Source organism: Pungitius pungitius, chromosome 3 (genome assembly GCF_949316345.1).
Source record: "Pungitius pungitius chromosome 3, fPunPun2.1, whole genome shotgun sequence".
Classification (NCBI taxonomy): Eukaryota; Metazoa; Chordata; class Actinopteri; order Perciformes; family Gasterosteidae; genus Pungitius; species Pungitius pungitius.
Genome location: NC_084902.1, coordinates 29,451,536 through 29,470,245, shown reverse-complemented (window position 1 = coordinate 29,470,245; position 18,710 = coordinate 29,451,536). Strand labels below are relative to the sequence as shown.

Below are 18,710 nucleotides of genomic sequence, written 5' to 3'. Positions count from 1 at the left end.
CTGCTGGTTCTGAGCACATTTCCAGGAAATTATTTTCACGTCACCTAAAGGCAAAAAGAAATGACACATTCTATAGTTTAATGTACTAATGTACTGCAGCCGCCATTATTCAACATTCTCAGTCATTCATTTCTTGTAACTTCACTGGACCCAAACTTCCCTGAGAATATCAGATTCAAGGTCTCAACGATGCTCCACTAACCCAACTGCATATTGCAGAATACAGATATTCAACAACAATTCCATAAGCGCAACCACACCACCATGTCAATCACCCTTAATCATGTTTGTTAGTTGCCTTTGACTTCTTCATGTGACTGAACGACCTCAAAAATCACCCACCTGCAAAAGGCTGAAACTCATGACCTCAATTTCACTTGGAGCTATTTGCTCAGACTCTTGTCTCTGCTTCATCGCATACTTGTCTTCTTCACTTTGGTATTGGATCTTAAAACCAACCATAGCACACAGGAATTGAACCCACAACCTTCTGCTTACAAAGTGTTCTCTCATCCCAGTGAGCTAACTGATCTGATGCAATCATTGGTTTCATTGTACATTTGTCTCCTTTGTTTGAGCTCTTGGCTCTAAAACTTCTCCATAAGGGATGTGAACTCATAACTTGTGTCCTAAAATTGAGTTGTAGGTTGTGGGGTCCAGTCCTGGGTTTGAGCCTTTGGCTTTACCTCAGGTTTGAGTAGCAATCTCAAGGTTAAATACAACAAACAAAGGATTGGTTAGTGTGTGGTGAAGTAGCACAGTGGAAGAGCTGCTGCTCTTGTGGGCTTGAACCCACAAGTTCAAGCCCAGATGTGGAAATAGCATTTAAAAAGAGTTTTGAGGTTTAGCTCACATGCTCAAGGTTAAATAGGAGAATCAAAGTTCCAAAATGTGACCAGGACTGGTAGTGTAGGGGTGCAAGAAGGAGCCGAAAGCCTCTGTAAGCACCGCCAGTGGGTTCAAATCCCGCTCCTGCCAAGTCTTGAGCGCACTACCGTGGAGGTAGTTGTGGGGACATTGTCCCCACTGGTTGTTTCAGAGAAGTGAACCCTGGGGGTTATGCAGAATGATGAAGAATCTTTTGAATGATAATGAACTAAAGTTGATGTTAATTGCTAATTAAGCTTTTATCACTTATTAGCCATGCTACATAGCCTATAGGGTTCCACCTTTTTGACGGGAGAGAAGGCCGGATGAGTCAGTAAAGATGAGCAGATGTGTCTCATTCAGTGGTCACACTGACATGAAACTTATCACAGCCTCTGAGGGCATTTTTCAAGACAATCACATGTTTGTCTACTTCAGGGCATCCTGTGGACAACCTTAAACTGACAGTCTGGCACAGGGTGTAGATTTGTTTACCCTTTTTAGTGCATCCACCCTCCAATTCTCTGTTACATTCAAATTCAACTCACTTTTGGTCTGGAAAAGGTGACTATTGTAATTATGATCTGGTTGTCAAATTTAGAGATCAGTCCTCAAGTGTCCCAAAGATTGCCTTCACCAACGTAGGAAGGAGGAATAGCATGATTGATTCTCCAAGATGCACTGATCCTTCTCAGGGGCAATTGAAGAGCCGGGCCACCCATGTCCCTTGAAGGGTGAATCTTGCTAAACCTTGATAAAGTTTAAAGTAATTGTACCAATAGAATGGAAAAAAGGGAAATAGTGGAAATAGTGACAGAAGAGCCACCATGTCCCTTGAGGGTTGAACCCAGATACGGTTTAAAGTAATTGTATCAAACAAAAAATGTCTTCTGTGGTGATCAATAATCCACGAGCAAGGCCACAAAGCCATGCCATGTGCACCTTGGTAAGAATCTAATGTACAGAGATTTGGGGCATTTGGGAAATTAGTGACAGGGACGTGTAGGTTGCTCCATCTAAGATCATTCCAGGCATGTATTTTTTAAAATAATAGGTCAAAAAATATTGTGAAAAAAAACAAAATACAGTATATAGGGTCAAAAAATATCACGGAAAAGATTTTAAAAAATAAGCAAAGTGAAGACATTCTCTTTATGACATTCTCTTAATGACTTTCCAAACCCTCTTGGAGATGTTTTGTCAAAAGCGACAAATACAGCGACCTCATCTGGTTTTATTGAAAATGTTTGTAGTGTCTGACGTGAAAGCATGTGTTGTTCTGCAGTTACTGTCCTCAGCGAGTCTCATACGTCACGTCCAGCCTGAGCGAAGCGCGCATGCGCGAAGCCGCCGCTAATCCTGCAGCGCCTTTCCTCGTTGAGGATCAACACTGGTTCAATAAAGAGAGGACTCTCTTCAGGACTTTTCAATCGTTACTAGTCACGACTGCTGCGGAATAAATACCACCCCATAAGTTTGATTTAATGAAGATAAGTTAGTGAAGATCATGTAGATGTACATTCACAGATTCAATAGCTCACCAGCGAGACGTTATTAAACACAAACGCAGGAGGGAGCGTGAACAGCCGTTAGCCGTAAGCTAATGCTAGCCCACTTAGCCGCTACTAGTGTTCGTATTTGTTAGTTAGTAGTTTTGTTGTCGCCATTCAGCCCTCTGGTGGACATTAACTCACCGGTCAGTCTCATTCTCTGGTCATCCACTGTCTTTACGGGCAGGTACAAACAGTCACAGCGCAGGTGCTGGTCGGCCATCTTGGAAACGTCATCTGTAACGTCAACCTGAGATAAATATTCACGTCATTACACCACGAGTAGCCCATCTGGGAAGTAGTTTATTGTTATACATGTATTTTTTGACCGATTGTTGGTTATTGACCTGAAGAAAGCTAATAAACGGCCTCTCCAGCATTTTGTGAATGATGTCAAACACAAGATGGCAGCAAACACCAACTTTAAAATTGCCTCAGTGGCTTCAGGTGAAGTTTATTAACATATACATTAATGATTATGATTAAAGTAATTATTTACCGATTAAGAAGAAAATCATATTTGAAGGTTAAATGTTGAAATCAATGTCACATTTCCAGGAGAGTTAAGGATCATGAAATCATGTCCCAAAAACCAGTGAGTGTCTTCAGCCCAACGGGGGCGTTGAAACGCGTTTTAAGGGTTTGTCTACAGATGTTTGTTTTGCGTTGTAGCCTCTTTTGGAGGCTGTGTGACATCTGGAAGCGCTGAGGAGGCTGGACCCCCCCCCCCCTTGCCAAGTTGTTTCTCAGGGCTACAACATCAAAGGAAGAGGCAGATAATGTTGAGACTGATGTTGCTGACGTGGCTCTTTATGCTCTGAAGGCGCAGAATGAAAGGGCAGCGCAGCACCTGCGTCTCCTGACTGCTCCTCTACTTAGTGGACATGATGCTCACTGCCGTCACTCACATGCACAGGTCATGACCCCGAGGCTGGGATGAGAGGGAGAGGAGGAAAGCCCACTACAGGGAAGCAGCCCCCCCCCCCCCCATTAGAACAAGAGACATGCTCGGTAGTTTCTACAATTCCCTGAAAACTGCACTATAAACAGTTTGGGGACATGTGAAAATGTTAAATCCATCTGTCTTACTAGTGCATTAATTTAAAAACATTAAACCAGCGTCTCTTGGCTTTCTTTCTAAACCCCTGTGACGTGTCTATGACGCCGCTGGGAGCAGCAGACTCCTCCCGCCTCTCTTCTGCTCATGTTGCGCCCTGTGCGCAGGAATGCCGCACTTCACCGGCGAGCGGAGCGCACATTGAAAGCCCTCCAACCACCGCACAGAAGACAGGGGAACACATTCTCCAACTGTTGATGGGACCCGACGACTGAAGCCGGCCTGCTTCCTCTCGACCAGACATGGACTGCTGCGCATTTGGCCGATGCGCCGCGTATTTACGCATCGCGGTGCTCTGGGTCGTGCAATTAGGAGCGTTGGCCCAACATGGTGAGTGGAGGAAGAGGTTTTGCATGGCTCAAATTATGTAGTAAACCAATTTCCGTTATTATTTCTAAACGGTTCATCTGCCATGAAAAGACAAAACTACTTTTCATCTTTGGATCAGCCGCATGAATTCATCAGATGTCCAAAGCAGCAAGTGTGTCCGTCTAAAAGAGTTACTTCATTCATGAAGCAAATGAGCATCTTACCCGTTAGAAGCAGCTGGTCCAGAGGTTACAGTTGATAGGAGGATGAATGCATTGAGCAGAATACAGATATTCTAACCCAAATCCTTCAGTAGCAACACTTCTGTCACAGACCAGGTCCACTGAAAAGTGAGTTTTTTTCCACACTAAACTAATTACAACATTTGATTCATTTTTCATTCAATCTTTTATTAACTTCACTCAGATTATGTTACATTCCCAAATCTCATATTAGCAAGAATCATTGTATATATAAAGAATTAATAAATGGATCATCCCAGGTGACCAAATGAAGACCTGCCAGCATTGTTTCAAAGCAGCTGTCAGGGTCGGTGCTGAAGCAGGCGGAAGCAGGACTCAAATGCAGAGGTTCTCGATCAAAAAGTGCTCTTTATTCCTGACAAAACCAATAACGTGCTCCAACAGCGGGGAACATATAGACAATGACACGACACAGGACAACAGGCACACAGGGCTTAAATACACAAGGGAGGTGCAGGTGATTGGACACAGGTGGAATCAATCAGGCAATCACAGGACAAGGCAGGAAGTGAAGTTACCCAGGAACAACAAGAGACGTGAAAACTACAAAATAAACCAGGAAGAGAGACCAAACCGTGACAGCAGCAACCCCTTCAAACATCTGTTGAAGACCTGCGGAGACAAGATGAGAACAAGTCAGAGGACAAAGCAAACGATACTGAGACACACTAAGTTCCTTAACCCATGTTGTGCCCGTGAGACTTTTGGAGATGATTTGTTAATTCAAACAAGTTCCTTAAAGGGAGGATGAAGTTTTGATTTTCTTTCTTATTAACCACCACACAAATCTTGTTTAATCAAAGGTTACCAAAGTGCAGTAGAAAAGACCTGAAGAGAAGACCTTTATATGACGAGAACATGAAGCCAACGCCTCGATCAGTAAACATGTCCCCCTGTCCTCCATCTGGCTTGTGTCTTCGTCCCATCAAACAGCGAGCTCGTAAACTCGGAGGGAGGCTGCTCGTAAAATCCACATCGTGGAGCTTCGCTGCAACAACACCAGACATTTGAGACCCAAAGTAAAGTCTACTGAGCTTTTATGTAACTTGTGAAACATGTCTCATAGAAGGCAATCAGCTGTTTGGGGAGGGGGGGGGGGGGGCACCCATGGCCTCGGCTGTGTTAACGCCACGCTCTCTTAAATAAATCTAACTTCACATCTGTGCTGCCCCCCCCCCCCCAGAGGCTGCATTAGCATTTTCTGTTTGGATGACCTGTGACCTGCAGACGATGGGGGCCTGTCCCCCTGAAGGCCGGCCTGTAACACCTTGTTTGGGTTGGGGATCCAGCACCAATAACTCTGCTGTGAGGGTCTCCAGACACTCTAAATACTCCCTGGTTGCTTTCTGCTGTTTAAGCCTCCGTTGAACTACATGACCCCCCCCTCCATCCGAGTTTAGTGAGGCTCACAGGGACGTCTGTTATATTCGGTTCACATACCCCCCCAGGGGAGAAGTGGTCCTTCCTGCTCATCTCCTCGATGCCGACTGACAGGAAACATTTTCATAAAGTCAAAATCCAGTCTCCATTCCAACCTTTGACCTTTAGTGTGTTCCCGTCGCTGTGACCTCATGTTGAAGGGTTCAGAAGATCGGTTCTCTCTGGAGATGTTTAAGTCTTCTTCTTCTTAAACATTTAACCACTTTAACACTAATCCCCCCCCCCCCCTCCTCTCTCCTCACATCCCAGCCCCCGAGTGTTACCCGGGGGGCCATCGGACCTTGCGTAACCCCTATCGCAGCGTGGACTTTGACTCCACAGAGATCCAGGACACGGCCATCCAGGACCTGATCTGTGACCACTCGCTCCCCGCGGCCTGGTACCGGTTCAGGATCAACAACCAGCCGGCCGAGATGCCCACCACCTGCGTTGAGGTAAGGCCCCAAAAATGTCAGGTGAGCTCTGCCATCTCCCTCCCGTGTGACCCCCCCCTCATTCCTGCACAAACATCCCCCAGCAGGTGGCTTTAATGAGCACCTTCAGCTGAGACGGAGGGTTTAATGACCCCCTCGCTGCAGGTAATGAGTGCTTCCATTCAACCCCCACGCAGATGAACCACTGTGGCACACAGGCTCCGGTGTGGCTCTCTCTGAAGGACGCCTCCCTGCCGACTCCCGGCGAGGTCCGGCAGCTCTCCGCCTGCGCCACCTGGCAGTTCTTCCACGGCAGCACTAAGGACTGCTGCCTCTTCCGCATCCCCATCACGGTGAGGAACTGCGGCGAGTTCCTGGTCTACCGGCTGCAGCCCACGCAGGGCTGCATGGGATACTGCGCCAAAGGTGAACATGCTGCAAGGCTCCGACCCCCCCCCCACCCCCCTCCCCGGCCCACTCCTTAGGAGAGTCAGATATTTTCAAAGATAAACAATTGATGACAACTAACAATTGACTGGCAGATGTTTGTGCCCTTTATTGAGAATTCGGTCTACCTGATCTGATGTTTCAGTTACTCCAGATGTGGGACTCAGACCCTGCCCCCCAGGTGAGGTAGAAGTCAACGGGCGATGCAGAGGTGAGACAGGCTGAGAGTGTTGCACACGCTGTTGTTAATCCATGGAGAATGTTGTGTTTGAATCCTCATCAGGGTTGTTTTGGGTCTTTTCAGCCGCAATCCCGTCCTTGCTGTCCCGGCCCTTCATCACCCCGGAGCTCATCGGCCACAGTGTTCACCTAAGGTGCTCCTTCGTCCCGCCACCCTGGAGCCAGCCCCTGGGCTTCCAGGTGGTCTGGGCCAGGTACATTGGCCACAGCATGAAGGCCGAGATCAGGCAGGAATCCACAACAAAGCCCTTCTCTCTGGTGGAGATGGACGGCGTCCACTTCAGGCTTGGAGAGACGGTAATACCTGCCAGACCGCACTCAGGGTTTAAGGAGCACAAGTGTGTGTGTGTGTATGTGTGAGAGAGTTCAACTCCTGTAGAGCGGGGAGCGTAAGCCATGGACCATGCTGACCTGGGCTCAGCCTAAAGCAACAGCAGATGGGTCACATCCAGTTAGGAGCGTTGTGCGTGATAATTGTTCTAATTGAACGTCTGGTGCAGAGGCCTATGACGGATCTCATTTCCTGGAAACCTGGAGGTATTAGATCGTACCCTCGTCCAGCTGTGTTGGGAACGTGCTGCAGAGGCCTGGGCTCCCTCAGCCGGGCCTTCGTTAACACATGTTGATGTCACAGCTGAGCTGGGTCAAGGGTCATCTTCAGTAATCTTTTTGATCCGTGCGAGTGAGCTAAATGTTTGTGGCGTTGCTCTTATCTCTAACTTCTCCATTGCATGTTATCTCATGGATTAAACGTCTTTATTGCAGTTCTCCTGCAGCGTGTCGACTTTCAGAGCCAACTCCAGCCACACCAGATCTCCTCCGAAAGAGAGCGAGGGCTTCTACGCCGGACTGAAGGTGAACGTCCTCGTGTTGTGTCTTCACCAGTTCGGACAGGTCAACTCACCTCGGTTGCCTCTTTCTCATCAGTTCTCCGCCGACTCGCTGCACATAGCCGAGGACGGCAAAGAGCACGAGGTGACCGTGCACAGCACTGTGCCCGTCCCCTGCCAGGGCGCCGACCACGCTCGCCACTGTGGAGTCCCTCTGGCGCTGAGCGTCCACGACCCAGGTCAGAGCCGCAAGGAGAAACATCTGGTTCGGTCCTCATGTTGGCCTCAGGATGAGCCTTATTCCTTCACTCATACATTCCTATAGTGGTACATTCCTATCCATGCATATAGCACCTGTAAAATCATGTGGACTCCCGCCCACAGACGGCCTCGAACACGAGGCCCCGAATGTGGCGCTTTCGACCTGTCATGTGGAGCTTCGGCCCGGCGGCTGCGTCGAAGGCGGCTGCGGCCGGGCTGCGGTCTCAGTCACCGCCGTCACAGACTTCACGCGGGACGGGAACCGCCACAGTCTGATCGAGGTTCTGCCCGGACCAGGCGCACCCCGGCTCTGGAGAAGCTACGTCCCGGCGTCTCTGAAAGTGAGTTGACAATGAGGAGTCAAAATCTAATTATCATCTGCATCATATGGTTGAAAGTGTTGTTTTATCAAAAGCGCAAAGCAGACAATTCAATCTGGAGACATTTTGTTCCTTTGGCCCTTCGGTAATGCCAGGAATCGAAGGAACCAAAATTAACAACGAAAACGGCAGAGTCATGCAATCATCACTTCAAGAATCACTTCAAAGAGAGAGACTGTTTACATACACCCCTGGTGGGTGAGGGGGCGCGGGGGGGCTCAGGGTTGAAAGAGCGGAGTAACGTTACGTAAGACGTGATGTCAGACCTCCAGACAACACGTCTCTGAGCGGAGTTTTTCCCATCCCTGTTTGGTGTGTTGGGTGAAAACATCAATGGGAAAAAGTCACTGGGTCAAGCACCCCCCCCCCCCACCCCCCCCATCATCATCTTTGTTCTTCTTACCTCCGCCCCCAGGTCACGGTCCAGGACGTTCCTACTTCCATCTGCTACTCTCTGACCGACCCACATGTCATCACCCTGGACGGCAGGTAACTCACCTCTGGAACCGTCTGTTCGCTCGCTGGCGGCTCATTTCAGGTGAAACATGTGGATTGGTCTTCTGCGCAGGCGATACGAAAACCACCAGACCGGCACCTTCGTGCTCTACCGGAGCCTCGCCAGGGACTTCCAGGTCCACTCTCGCCAGTGGGACTGCGGCAGCCGGCACTACGCCGTCGCCTGCGGCTGCGGCGTGGCGGTGCATGAAGGGAACGACGTGGCCGTCTTCGACATGTGCAGCGGCCGCCCGCAGGAGACCAGGCCTCGGCTCACCCTGAGGAACCTGGGCGAGGAGGGGGGCGGACGGGTCAGGGTGCTGGAGTCCCACCAGGGGAACAAGGTCACCGTAGGTATCCGGACATTTTGACACTGCGTCAGGCTTGTTTGTCAAATCCCCCTCTCAGCCGTATGATGGGTTTTTACTTTGATTACAGACATCATATAGATCTGATCTTTGGGTTGAAATGTTTGCTTTTCTCCTGCATGATGAGCTACCCTTAATCTGCGTCTTCCTTCTCGTAGTTGATCTTTCCCTCCGGGGCCTTCGTTAGGGCAGATGTCGGCGATTGGGGGATGAGCCTCTCCGTGCGCGCGCCCAGCGTCGACTACGGCAACACGCGAGGTCTCTGCGGGACCTTCGATCGCAACAGCAACAACGACTTCCACGGCTCCGACGGGGTCTCCTACACCCCAGAGGACCTGCAGCGCTTCATAGAGGACTGGAGGTCAGTCCGGCACCAACACAAGTGACTCTTACGGCGCTTTGGCTTTGTTGAGGTGGTAGATTCTACACAGAGCTGTTTCTTTCTCTTAGGATTGCTCCCGGGGAGAGTTTGTTTGACAGGACGCCTCCTGGCGCGGCTCCGGAAGTGAGGCAGACCTTCTGTCAGTGCCGGAAGGGATACCCCGCCTCTCACCACACCGGCACAGGGATGAGGAACTTGCACAATCACTCAGACTGCGTGGCACACGATGACGTGGATTACACCTCCGTGTTTCCCTCCATGGACACAACAGCGGAACACACGGAGAGTCCGGCGAGAGAGGAGAGCATCCTGGATGTGTCCGCCTTCCACGCCCATCCTCTGGAGAGACGCAACCTGCGTCTTCACGACGACCATCCCGACGGAGGCTGGGACCTGGACGCCCAGCTCAGGGAGGATCTCCTGCTCGCCGCTAGCAGGCCAACGCGAGCGGCCTCGTTTGAATTCCAGCCCGTCTTTGCCGCTCGGAGCCTCAGCCGGGCGGACCTGGAGAGCTTCGTCTACTTCTTCCCCGAGGACCACCGGGCGGGAGCCCGCCCACAGGTGCGACCTCAGTGGCCGACGCCGAGCGGCCTGACCTCAGCCAGAGCTCTCCAGGTGTGCCGGGAGGCGTTGGCCGACTCCACTGTTGGCGCGGTGTGCCGGGGGCTGCTGGGACGCCGCCTGGAGGAGGCGGTGGACCTCTGCATGCTGGACTTGCAGCTCAAAGACGACCTGGGCTGGGACGAGGCGCTGCTGCCCCACCTGGAGAACGAGTGCGAGAGGAGGCTGTTGGAGAACCGCACCCAAAGAGCCCTGGAATTGGCCGCCCCCCCGGCGAGGTCCGGGGAGGTGGTGAGAGCGCTGCGCTGCCCCAACTTCTGCAACGGCAACGGAGAGTGCACAGAGTGGGGGTGCCAGTGCTATCCCAGCCACAGCTTCTACGACTGCAGCCTGGCCATCAGTGAGTATCAGGTCATGTCTGTGGGGAACGTACGTCCTCTCCATCATCGATCCATAACCCCTCCCCCGACAGGCCAGCCGGTGGAGCTCACCGATCTGGAGAACGGCGGACTGTGCGACATCCGAGCCTTCAACTGCCGCAGCGTTCGAGTCTTCGGCCTCGGCTTCGTCGACTCCCCCGACCTCAGCTGCCACGCCAGCAGACTGAAGGTAAGGTCAAACGGGTCTGCTTGTCCTTCAAATAAAAACCTCTCCTCTCAGCTGCGTTCGATCTGCGTTCACAGCAGGTGAACGGAGTTTGGGTTGAAGGGGAGAAACAGAGGACCAAAGCCACCTTCCTGAGCTCCAGGGCTCTGGACTGTGCTGTGCCGTCTCTGAGCAACGCCGCCGTCAACACGGAGGACTTCATGATGGACGACAAACCGTACGCACGCTGGGAGATTAAAGTAACGCCTCCTTTTTGCCGCCTTTTGTTTGTTACCCCCCCCCCCCCCCCCCGGTGGCCCCTCCCCTGGTGTCAGCTCCTCTCCGTTTCCTGTCGCTAGGTCACAAACGACGGCTCCCAGTACAGCCGGGCCAAGGTGTTGACCATCTACGATGGCGTGTGCCAGGTCTGCCAGGCGTCACGCTCAGGGCTCTGTAAGCTGAAGGTAAGTCGCTCTTCACATTCACTGCGTGGATCTCCCTCTGAGGCTGCAGGAGCAATGTTCAAAACTAACAAATCACCGGTCAGATCTCCCCCCCCGCCCCCCCGACTTGTTTAGGCGGGAAAGTCGTCTGTCAAAGGAACATCCGACACAGGAAAAGCTGTCATTAGGAGACAGATGTTGTTGTGGCTTTATGCTCTATATGTATATACTGTTATAATTGTCTGGTACTCGTGTAGGTTATCTAAATCACTGTTAGATACAAACTCACGGAGACGAGGATGGGGCATGGTCAACGTACTTTTACTGGCGGTAAATTCCAACCCAACCGTCAGACCCAAACCAACGATCACCGAACTCGTAGTGACAGTCAAACACAATCGAGCACCGAGTGTTCGATCCAACATACCACAGATGTGTTTACGTGCTCTGAATAATAAACCAGAGACGGCGTGGTTTCCCTTCCTCCAAACACACAGCAGCCGGCTCTTTATAAGCAACAAAAGGTGCAGGCGAGCTGCTGCTGCTGTTTACGGGAACGGAGACAGGACAGAACTTGTTCCTTGCATCTCCAGAGAAAATCCACAAAAGGAACAAACAAAGTTGAAACCAAATAAACGGATGTCAGCGTTTTAAAAGATTGTAAATATGACCAGTCCAACCTTTTGTGTGTGGCTGCCAGGAGAGGACGTGTAACATCGACGGGATGTGTTTTGCAGAAGGAGTCTCCAGTCCGAGCAGCCCGTGCCTCCTCTGTGACCCGGAGACCTCCAAATTCAGCTGGTCTGTGAATCAAGGTACAGACTTCTTATTGAGCTTCTCATCACAAGTCAAAAAGACCAGAGATAATCAACCTGGAGGCGAATGACATCTCAGACACACGTGCGTCCTTCACAATCCTTCAATTGAAGATGTTTTAAGGCTCCTAAAAAACATGTTTAACGTTGAGCAGTCATCAATTCACAGATTCTGCAATGAAATAGTGACATTTGATTGTCATGTTTATGTGTATTCTTTGCCTGGGTTGAATAAGAACAACAGTGAGAATCTTATTGCTACACCATCAGACCACATAGTTTCTCCAGGACGTGTTTTTTTTGCCCACTAATGATAACCAACAGGAAGAACAGTATTTATCTCACTGTTACCGCGGTAACCGCCCAACTCTGTTCCCGTTTGTCCCCATTAGCAGTTCAAAGGAGCGGAGCGTTAGGTATCCCAGCATGCCCCGACATGTTCTGTCAAAGGTTAGAGGCTACACAGAATATTAATACTGCTCCGTCCAGGAATAATCCCACCAGTGGATTTAAATAGTTCCTTTTTGGATTGATGTTGAACGCAGGTGGAATTATCTCACCATAATAGTAAAGGTGTCAGCAATCATTTTGGTTATGCGGAGCTGCTGTTTCCGGTCTTCTAAACATCTGGAGGGAGTGATCTCGGGTCGTGGATGCCACAAGGCACATCGGAAAGAGGAAAGGGAGAGTTTTCGGTCAGTTGCTCAACGTCTTCCTTCCTCTCTCCTCAGTCAACGAGCCGCCGGCCTTCCACCGGCCTCAAAGCGACCTGCGCACATTCGCCGGGGAGAACTTTGTCTTCCAGTTCGCGGCGTCGGACCCCGAGGGGTCGGCTCTCTTCTTCCAGCTGGAGGAGGCCCCGAGGGGGGCCGCCCTCTCGCCCGCAGGTCTCCTCACTTGGAGGGTCCCGTCGATGCCCGGGGAGTTGGGGCCTCAGACCTTTCGCTTGACGCTGTCAGACGAGTGCAACGCCCAGAGCACCTTCGCTGTGGAGGTAGAGCTGGAGAAGGAGAGACATATTTATTTAACCTCTACTTAGCCGGGGTGTTCCCCTTGCTCAGGACTGTAGGTGCATTGTAACTGTAGAGTTATTAGATCACTGATTATTAGATACCTCAGCAGTGTCTCCCTTGTCCCCCTGTAGATCCACGTGGTGCATTGTGGGTGTCAGCACGGAGGTACCTGTGTGACGGACGTCTCTTTCCCGGCTGGCAGTGGGAAGCACCTGTGCGTGTGTCCAGATGGTTGGTGGGGCGTCCTCTGCAACCAGCGCGCAGACCCGTGTCGGTCGGCGCCGTGCGGCGCAGGCACGTGCGCCGTCACGCCCGGCGGGTTCAGCTGCAATTGTCCTGCGGGGTTGAAAGGTGAAGCATCCTTTTTTTTTAAGAGGCATTGCATGTGTGCAGAGGATCAATAGGTTCATGACGGTGTGCGCTGCAGGTGTCACGTGCCAGGAGGATGTTGACGAGTGTGAAGGCGAGCCGTGTTTCCCCGGGGTCCGGTGCCTGAACACCATCGGCTCCTACGGCTGCGGCTCGTGCCCCAAAGGCATGCTGGGAAATGGGACGATATGCACAGGTGAGCGTGAGTCAATACAGGAAAAAAACATAATCAGTTTGAGGTTTAACAAAATCACAGGATTCATTCTTGGAGTGAATTGTAAAAAGCGTGATTTATAGCTACTGATGGACACACATCAAACCCTGTGAATGTCAAGACAAACCATGAGTTCATTAGACGCTGCTCTGAAGCTTTCTAGGTCTAAAAATATGACTTTTGTATGACAAAATGTGTCCGTGCAATCGCTCTGGATCAGAGCACGGTGACGATGTGATCAAGTACTCGTGCTGGATGGAAACCAGATGGCTGCTTTGTGGGGTTAAAGCTGTGGGGGAAACGCTGCTTTCAGCTCAGCTGACACACTGTGTGTGTGTGTGAGTGTGTGTGTGTGTGTGTGTGTGTGCGCGCGCACATGGATTTTTATGGGTGAGAGTTACCTCATCTCTCATAGTATTAGCAGTGACATTCTGAAATGCTCTGGTTGCAAGGTGGGCTGAGAAACCCAAACCGGACTCAGAAATCGACTCGGGAAAAGTCTTGTGATGATGTTGTGTGTAACAAATGTGTAGACCTTAATCCAGAACATCGGGTAAAGTGTTTACAAAGCATTCTAAAATATTGTATCTGTGTTCGTCTTCGTACAGCAGTCACAACCACATCTGGTCCTCGTACAACCGCCTACCGGGCCCCAGATGTTCTGCTGAAACCGCCCGAAATGAAGGAGACCTCAGGTGTTGGCTCACCGCAGACAAGGGCAGAGGCGGGGAAGACCGCCCCGAACCGGTCCCAAACTAAAACTGGCCCGTGGATGAACCCGGCGCTCACCAAGGCAGGAACCTACCGGAGCATCACAGCAGGTACGCCGGTCGCTCCCCAAACGAAGACCGGCGCTTCGGAAAGAAGCCCAGGAGTCAAAGTCGACCCGTCCACGACCACCACTTTGAAGAACATCTCCGGGGTCAGCGACACTGCTGCAGAGAAATCCATTCCCGGCCAACCTGCAGGAAGTGGCAGACCAGCTCCAGGTACGGCCTCATGCAGCGTGTGACAGTTCCGAATGTTAGTGGACTCTCCCGATGCCGAGGAGGACCGGTTGACAGGACGCCGTTTCTCATCTCTCAGGACCTGCTGCGGCTGTGAATGTGTCGGCCACGTGTGCCAGCAGGCCCTGCTTCCCCGGCGTCCAATGCATCAACCGCAGGCCGCCGCATTTGGGACACGTCTGCGGCCGATGTCCGCCCGGTCTCTACGGCAACGGACGGGTGTGCGTGAAGAACGCCAAGGAAGGTGAGGTCCCAAAAACAGGCCTGCAGTACTAAAAATAAAAGAATGCATCTATGGACATACAACATACATGACGGAATAAAAACGATCCAGATGAAAACATCTGTCAGTGATGTGAAGTTTTTACTTCCCTTTCCTGAAGGATTTATGTTTTTTTCTTGCTTGGAAAGAATGTAATTTATTGCTGCAGATGGTGCTTTGATTCTCTGATTTCCTGAACCCTGCTGCCCCCCCCCAGCGTCCAACCACCTTCCTCAGCACCAGACCATCCGATCGCCGCACGGCAGCAGCAGGAGCACCGCCTCTCAGCTCCACCTGCCCAGCAGGAGCACCGCCTCTCAGCTCCACCTGCCCAGCAGGAGCACCGCCTCTCAGCGCCACCTGCCCAGCAGGAGCACCGCCTCTCAGCTCCACCTGCCCAGCAGGCACGTCACCGGAACCAACCGGGACAACGCGCTGCACCGGGTTCTTCCTTCAGGGAGGGGCGGCGGGACGGGGAGGAGGGAGGCGGTAACTGTCTCCAGAGACGTCCCCAGAACCTCCATGGGGGCAAAGACCGACAGCACCCGCCTCAGCACCGAGCTCAGGGTCTACGGCGGAGCAACCGCCATCGTCTCCAGGAGTCCGGTGGTTCCCCGGGGGGGGGTCTCCAAGGTGAGTCGACCCCTTCTGCGCCACCTTGAAGTGACGTGAACGTCCTTAATTCTGTAATCGTCTCCCAGCAGTCTGAGACAGCGTCGAAGGTAACACCGCCCGCTGCTCGCCTATCCACCCGGCAACCCGAGCACCACCTCCCGGCCTCCACCCACGGCAAACCATGGACCCCCCCGAGACCGGCTGTCCCTCTGACCGCGGCCCTCAGCGCTATGTCGTACTCGCTGCCCGAGTCGGAGTTCTCCGCAGACGGGGACAACAGCGAGGGAGGATTTGACGAACCGGAGAGGGTCCCGCCGTTGACCTTCAGCCCCCCACTGCAAAGAGCCGCCTCCACCCAGGCAGCGGTGAGGGGGGGCACCACGGCGGACAAGCGGGCGGCGACCTGCGCGGAGCGGCCATGTTTCCCAGGTGTCCCCTGTGAACCGGCCCCGGGACGGGGTTACCGCTGCGGGCGGTGTCCCGTTGGGTACACTGGAGACGGACACGCATGCAGAGGTGCGCCTCCGTCTCTCGTTCAATGATGGTAACCCCCCCGCCCGCCCGCCCTCTAGGCTCAACATCTGTCTGTCTGTGCAGCTGTTTGCAGGCACATGTGCGGCCGGAACATGGAGTGTGCAGCGCCCAACACCTGCCGCTGCAAAACCGGCTACAGCGGCTCCGACTGTCACACAGGTGCACAGATGTGATTTCGGTGGTTTGCGTGTTCTTCCATACATTATCTAATGTTTCTGTGTCACATGTCCTCAGCCATCTGTGAGCCGGACTGTGCTAACGGGGGGGTCTGCGTGGCTCCAGCTGTGTGTCGCTGCCCCACAGGGTTTCACGGAGAGGCCTGTCAGGAAGGTACTTCACCTTCTTTTAGACTAGCATCTTATACTTTTGTGTCGGCCCCTGGTGGGCCGAAGCGGTACTGCTTCCATGCACCAGGGAAGCAGTACTAGAATCCAGCTACACACTAGTATGTGTCCATTAACAGCAAAATAACAGTAATATGCCTATTACTGTAACAGGAGGAGCCTCACTTTTAATTGTCTCAAAGCTTTATGGAGTGATAATTACAGCCGTCACATGATTGATTTATAGTGAATGATGCATCTCTGCAGCTCTGTGCAGGTCCCCATGTGAGAACGGGGGCTCCTGTGTGGGACGGCAGACCTGTTCCTGTCCTTATGGGTTTGTGGGACCTCGATGTGAGACCAGTGAGTTCTTCTTCTTTGCTTTCAAAAGAACCAAAAAGGGTCTTTCTGTGCCCGTCGTGTGACGCGTCTCGTCTCCGTCCTAGTGGTCTGCAGCCGCCACTGTCACAACGGGGGCCGCTGCGCGTCTCCAGACGAGTGCACCTGCCCGTCGGGCTGGAGCGGACCATCCTGTGAGACAGGTGGGTGTGTGGTTGTGAGTGTGTCTCACTGTCAGGGTGTGTCCTCACCTGTCCTTCGTCGTCTCCCTCCAGCTCTCTGCTCTCCCGTGTGTCTCAACGGGGGGTCGTGCGTCCGGCCGGACGTCTGCGAGTGTCCTCGCGGGTTCTACGGCGCGCGGTGTCAGAGCGGTAGGACCGGAGCCCTCGACGGAGCGGGTCCAGCACTCAGGGGGGACGGGGGACGGGACGGGGGGGGGGGTTGGTCTGAGCGGAGTTCTGATCCCGCACCTTTCCTCCTCTTCCTCCTCCAGCGGTCTGCAGCCCCCCCTGCAAGAACGGCGGTGTGTGCCTCCGGACCAGCGTGTGCTCCTGTCTGCAGGGGTACACCGGGAGGCGTTGCCAGATCAGTGGGTTCTCCTCCTAATCGTTTCCGATCCGCGTCTTACTTTGACCTCGCGGCGTCCTCCACCTGCGTCTCTCGGCCCTCCTTTGGTCGATGATGCCGTTCTCCCTCCCTCTCCCTGCAGGTGTGTGTGAGCCGCCGTGTGTGAACGGAGGCCGCTGCGTCGGCCCGGACGTGTGCGACTGTCCGTCGGGCTGGCGAGGAAAGAGTTGTGATGAACGTGAGGGTTGTTTTGTTTTTTTTTCCTCTGTTGACCCTCGTTGTGTTGTTTTGACTCGCTCTAACGCGTCGAGGCCTCGTTTTCGCCTCGCAGCGAGCTGCCTGCAGAAGTGCGCCAACGGGGGGGAGTGCGTGGGAGCCGGCGCCTGCCACTGCGCGCCGGGCTGGCGCGGCCCGCTGTGTCAGATCCGTGAGTGTTCTCCGGCGAAGCCTCCTGAGAGAAAACAGTGCCCCGTCCTCCCCGCTCACTGTGCTTCTCCCCCCCCCCCAGCTGTCTGTGAGCAGAAGTGTCCTCCCGGCGGTCGATGCGTCCGACCCAACGTCTGCGCCTGTCGGAGCGGGTCGCTCTGCTCCAGAAGGGTGAGAACAGGGGAGGCTTTCATTTTTGGTATCGGGGGACTCGGCGTCCCGTCACTTAGACACTGAAGACAAATCCGGCCGATTCCGGCCCGCTCTCGGCCATTTTTCTTGTTGATTTTTCGTGCCTTTCTATTCCAGTTCCCTCTTGGCCAAGGATGAGACCCTTTAGAGCCGAACCTACGTAGTGGTTCTCTCCAGTAATCTGCCTCCGTGAGATTGGAAACACTTCTGAGCTCCAATATTGACGGACATCGCAGAGTCAGTTCCCCCTGCTTCCGGTCTTTGTGCTAAGCTAAGCTAAGCTAATGAGACCCTAACTAGACCTCCTGCAGACCGACTGTATGAGTATTTATTTATTTGCTGCATATTTCTTGGTGTGTGTGTATATATTGTAATCACTGTATTATGTGTCTTTTCTCATTAAGGCATTGTTTATTGGGGGTTTTGTAAGAAAACAAATAAATATTCTTTTAAGGTTTTCCTTTCTTCAGCTTTCCTTTCGGCTTAAGCAATAACACGCTGTTTTCAGGATTAGAAAAGGTCAGAAGACAAGTTTCTACGTGAGACTTAGAAATGAAGATGATGATAAGATTCGACACACGTATAAGACATATTTTACCTTTTGTATGAGCCTTCATCCAGCAGCACGCTGAGCTGAAGACCTCCATCACCAGGAAAGGTCTGGAGAGACGCTCTTTCTTTTTCTGAGTTGGCAGCAGCAGAGAAACATTTGACCGCTCCAGAGTCTGGACAATTTCCCAGCCAAGCTGGTTGGACAGGAAATGAGGATTAAAAGATTAATGAGGCCGCACCAATTAGGATTCCTCGTGAAGAGCCAGCTGAGGAGGTTTGTTAAGACCACAGCAGGAGCCCGCTGCCCCTCAGCTGCTGCTGATACTTCATGCCATCACTGTAATCCCTGTGTGATTGTGAGGCAGGAAACTTCCACCAGACATGTTTAAATATGCAAGTGACACAACATGTAATGGTGGATTTGGGAAAAAAGGATATGGATGGAAATATAAGCGTAGAATCTAGATGCCTCTAGATGCCTCATCCATATATATATATATATATATCTATATATATAAAGACTAGATGTCT

General features: G+C 52.2%; 1 protein-coding gene across 1 annotated transcript; it reads left to right on the top strand.

The window, feature by feature from the left end:
* Window positions 1–5,767: 5,767 nt before the first annotated feature.
* si:ch211-246m6.5 (von Willebrand factor D and EGF domain-containing protein) lies at window positions 5,768–18,084 on the top strand (the record flags this gene model as incomplete). Its single annotated transcript, XM_062560910.1, has 30 exons — window positions 5,768–5,980; window positions 6,157–6,385; window positions 6,552–6,617; window positions 6,711–6,943; window positions 7,412–7,501; window positions 7,574–7,715; window positions 7,861–8,078; window positions 8,533–8,606; window positions 8,686–8,962; window positions 9,139–9,341; window positions 9,431–10,532; window positions 10,607–10,768; window positions 10,868–10,972; window positions 11,652–11,766; window positions 12,498–12,760; window positions 12,911–13,130; window positions 13,207–13,344; window positions 13,971–14,351; window positions 14,449–14,613; window positions 14,849–15,264; window positions 15,333–15,762; window positions 15,844–15,939; window positions 16,015–16,110; window positions 16,371–16,466; window positions 16,550–16,645; window positions 16,718–16,813; window positions 16,936–17,031; window positions 17,152–17,247; window positions 17,341–17,436; window positions 17,518–18,084. Coding segments are annotated over 30 exons (6,165 nt in total), but the record flags the coding sequence as incomplete, so codon positions are not given.
* Window positions 18,085–18,710: the final 626 nt, after the last annotated feature.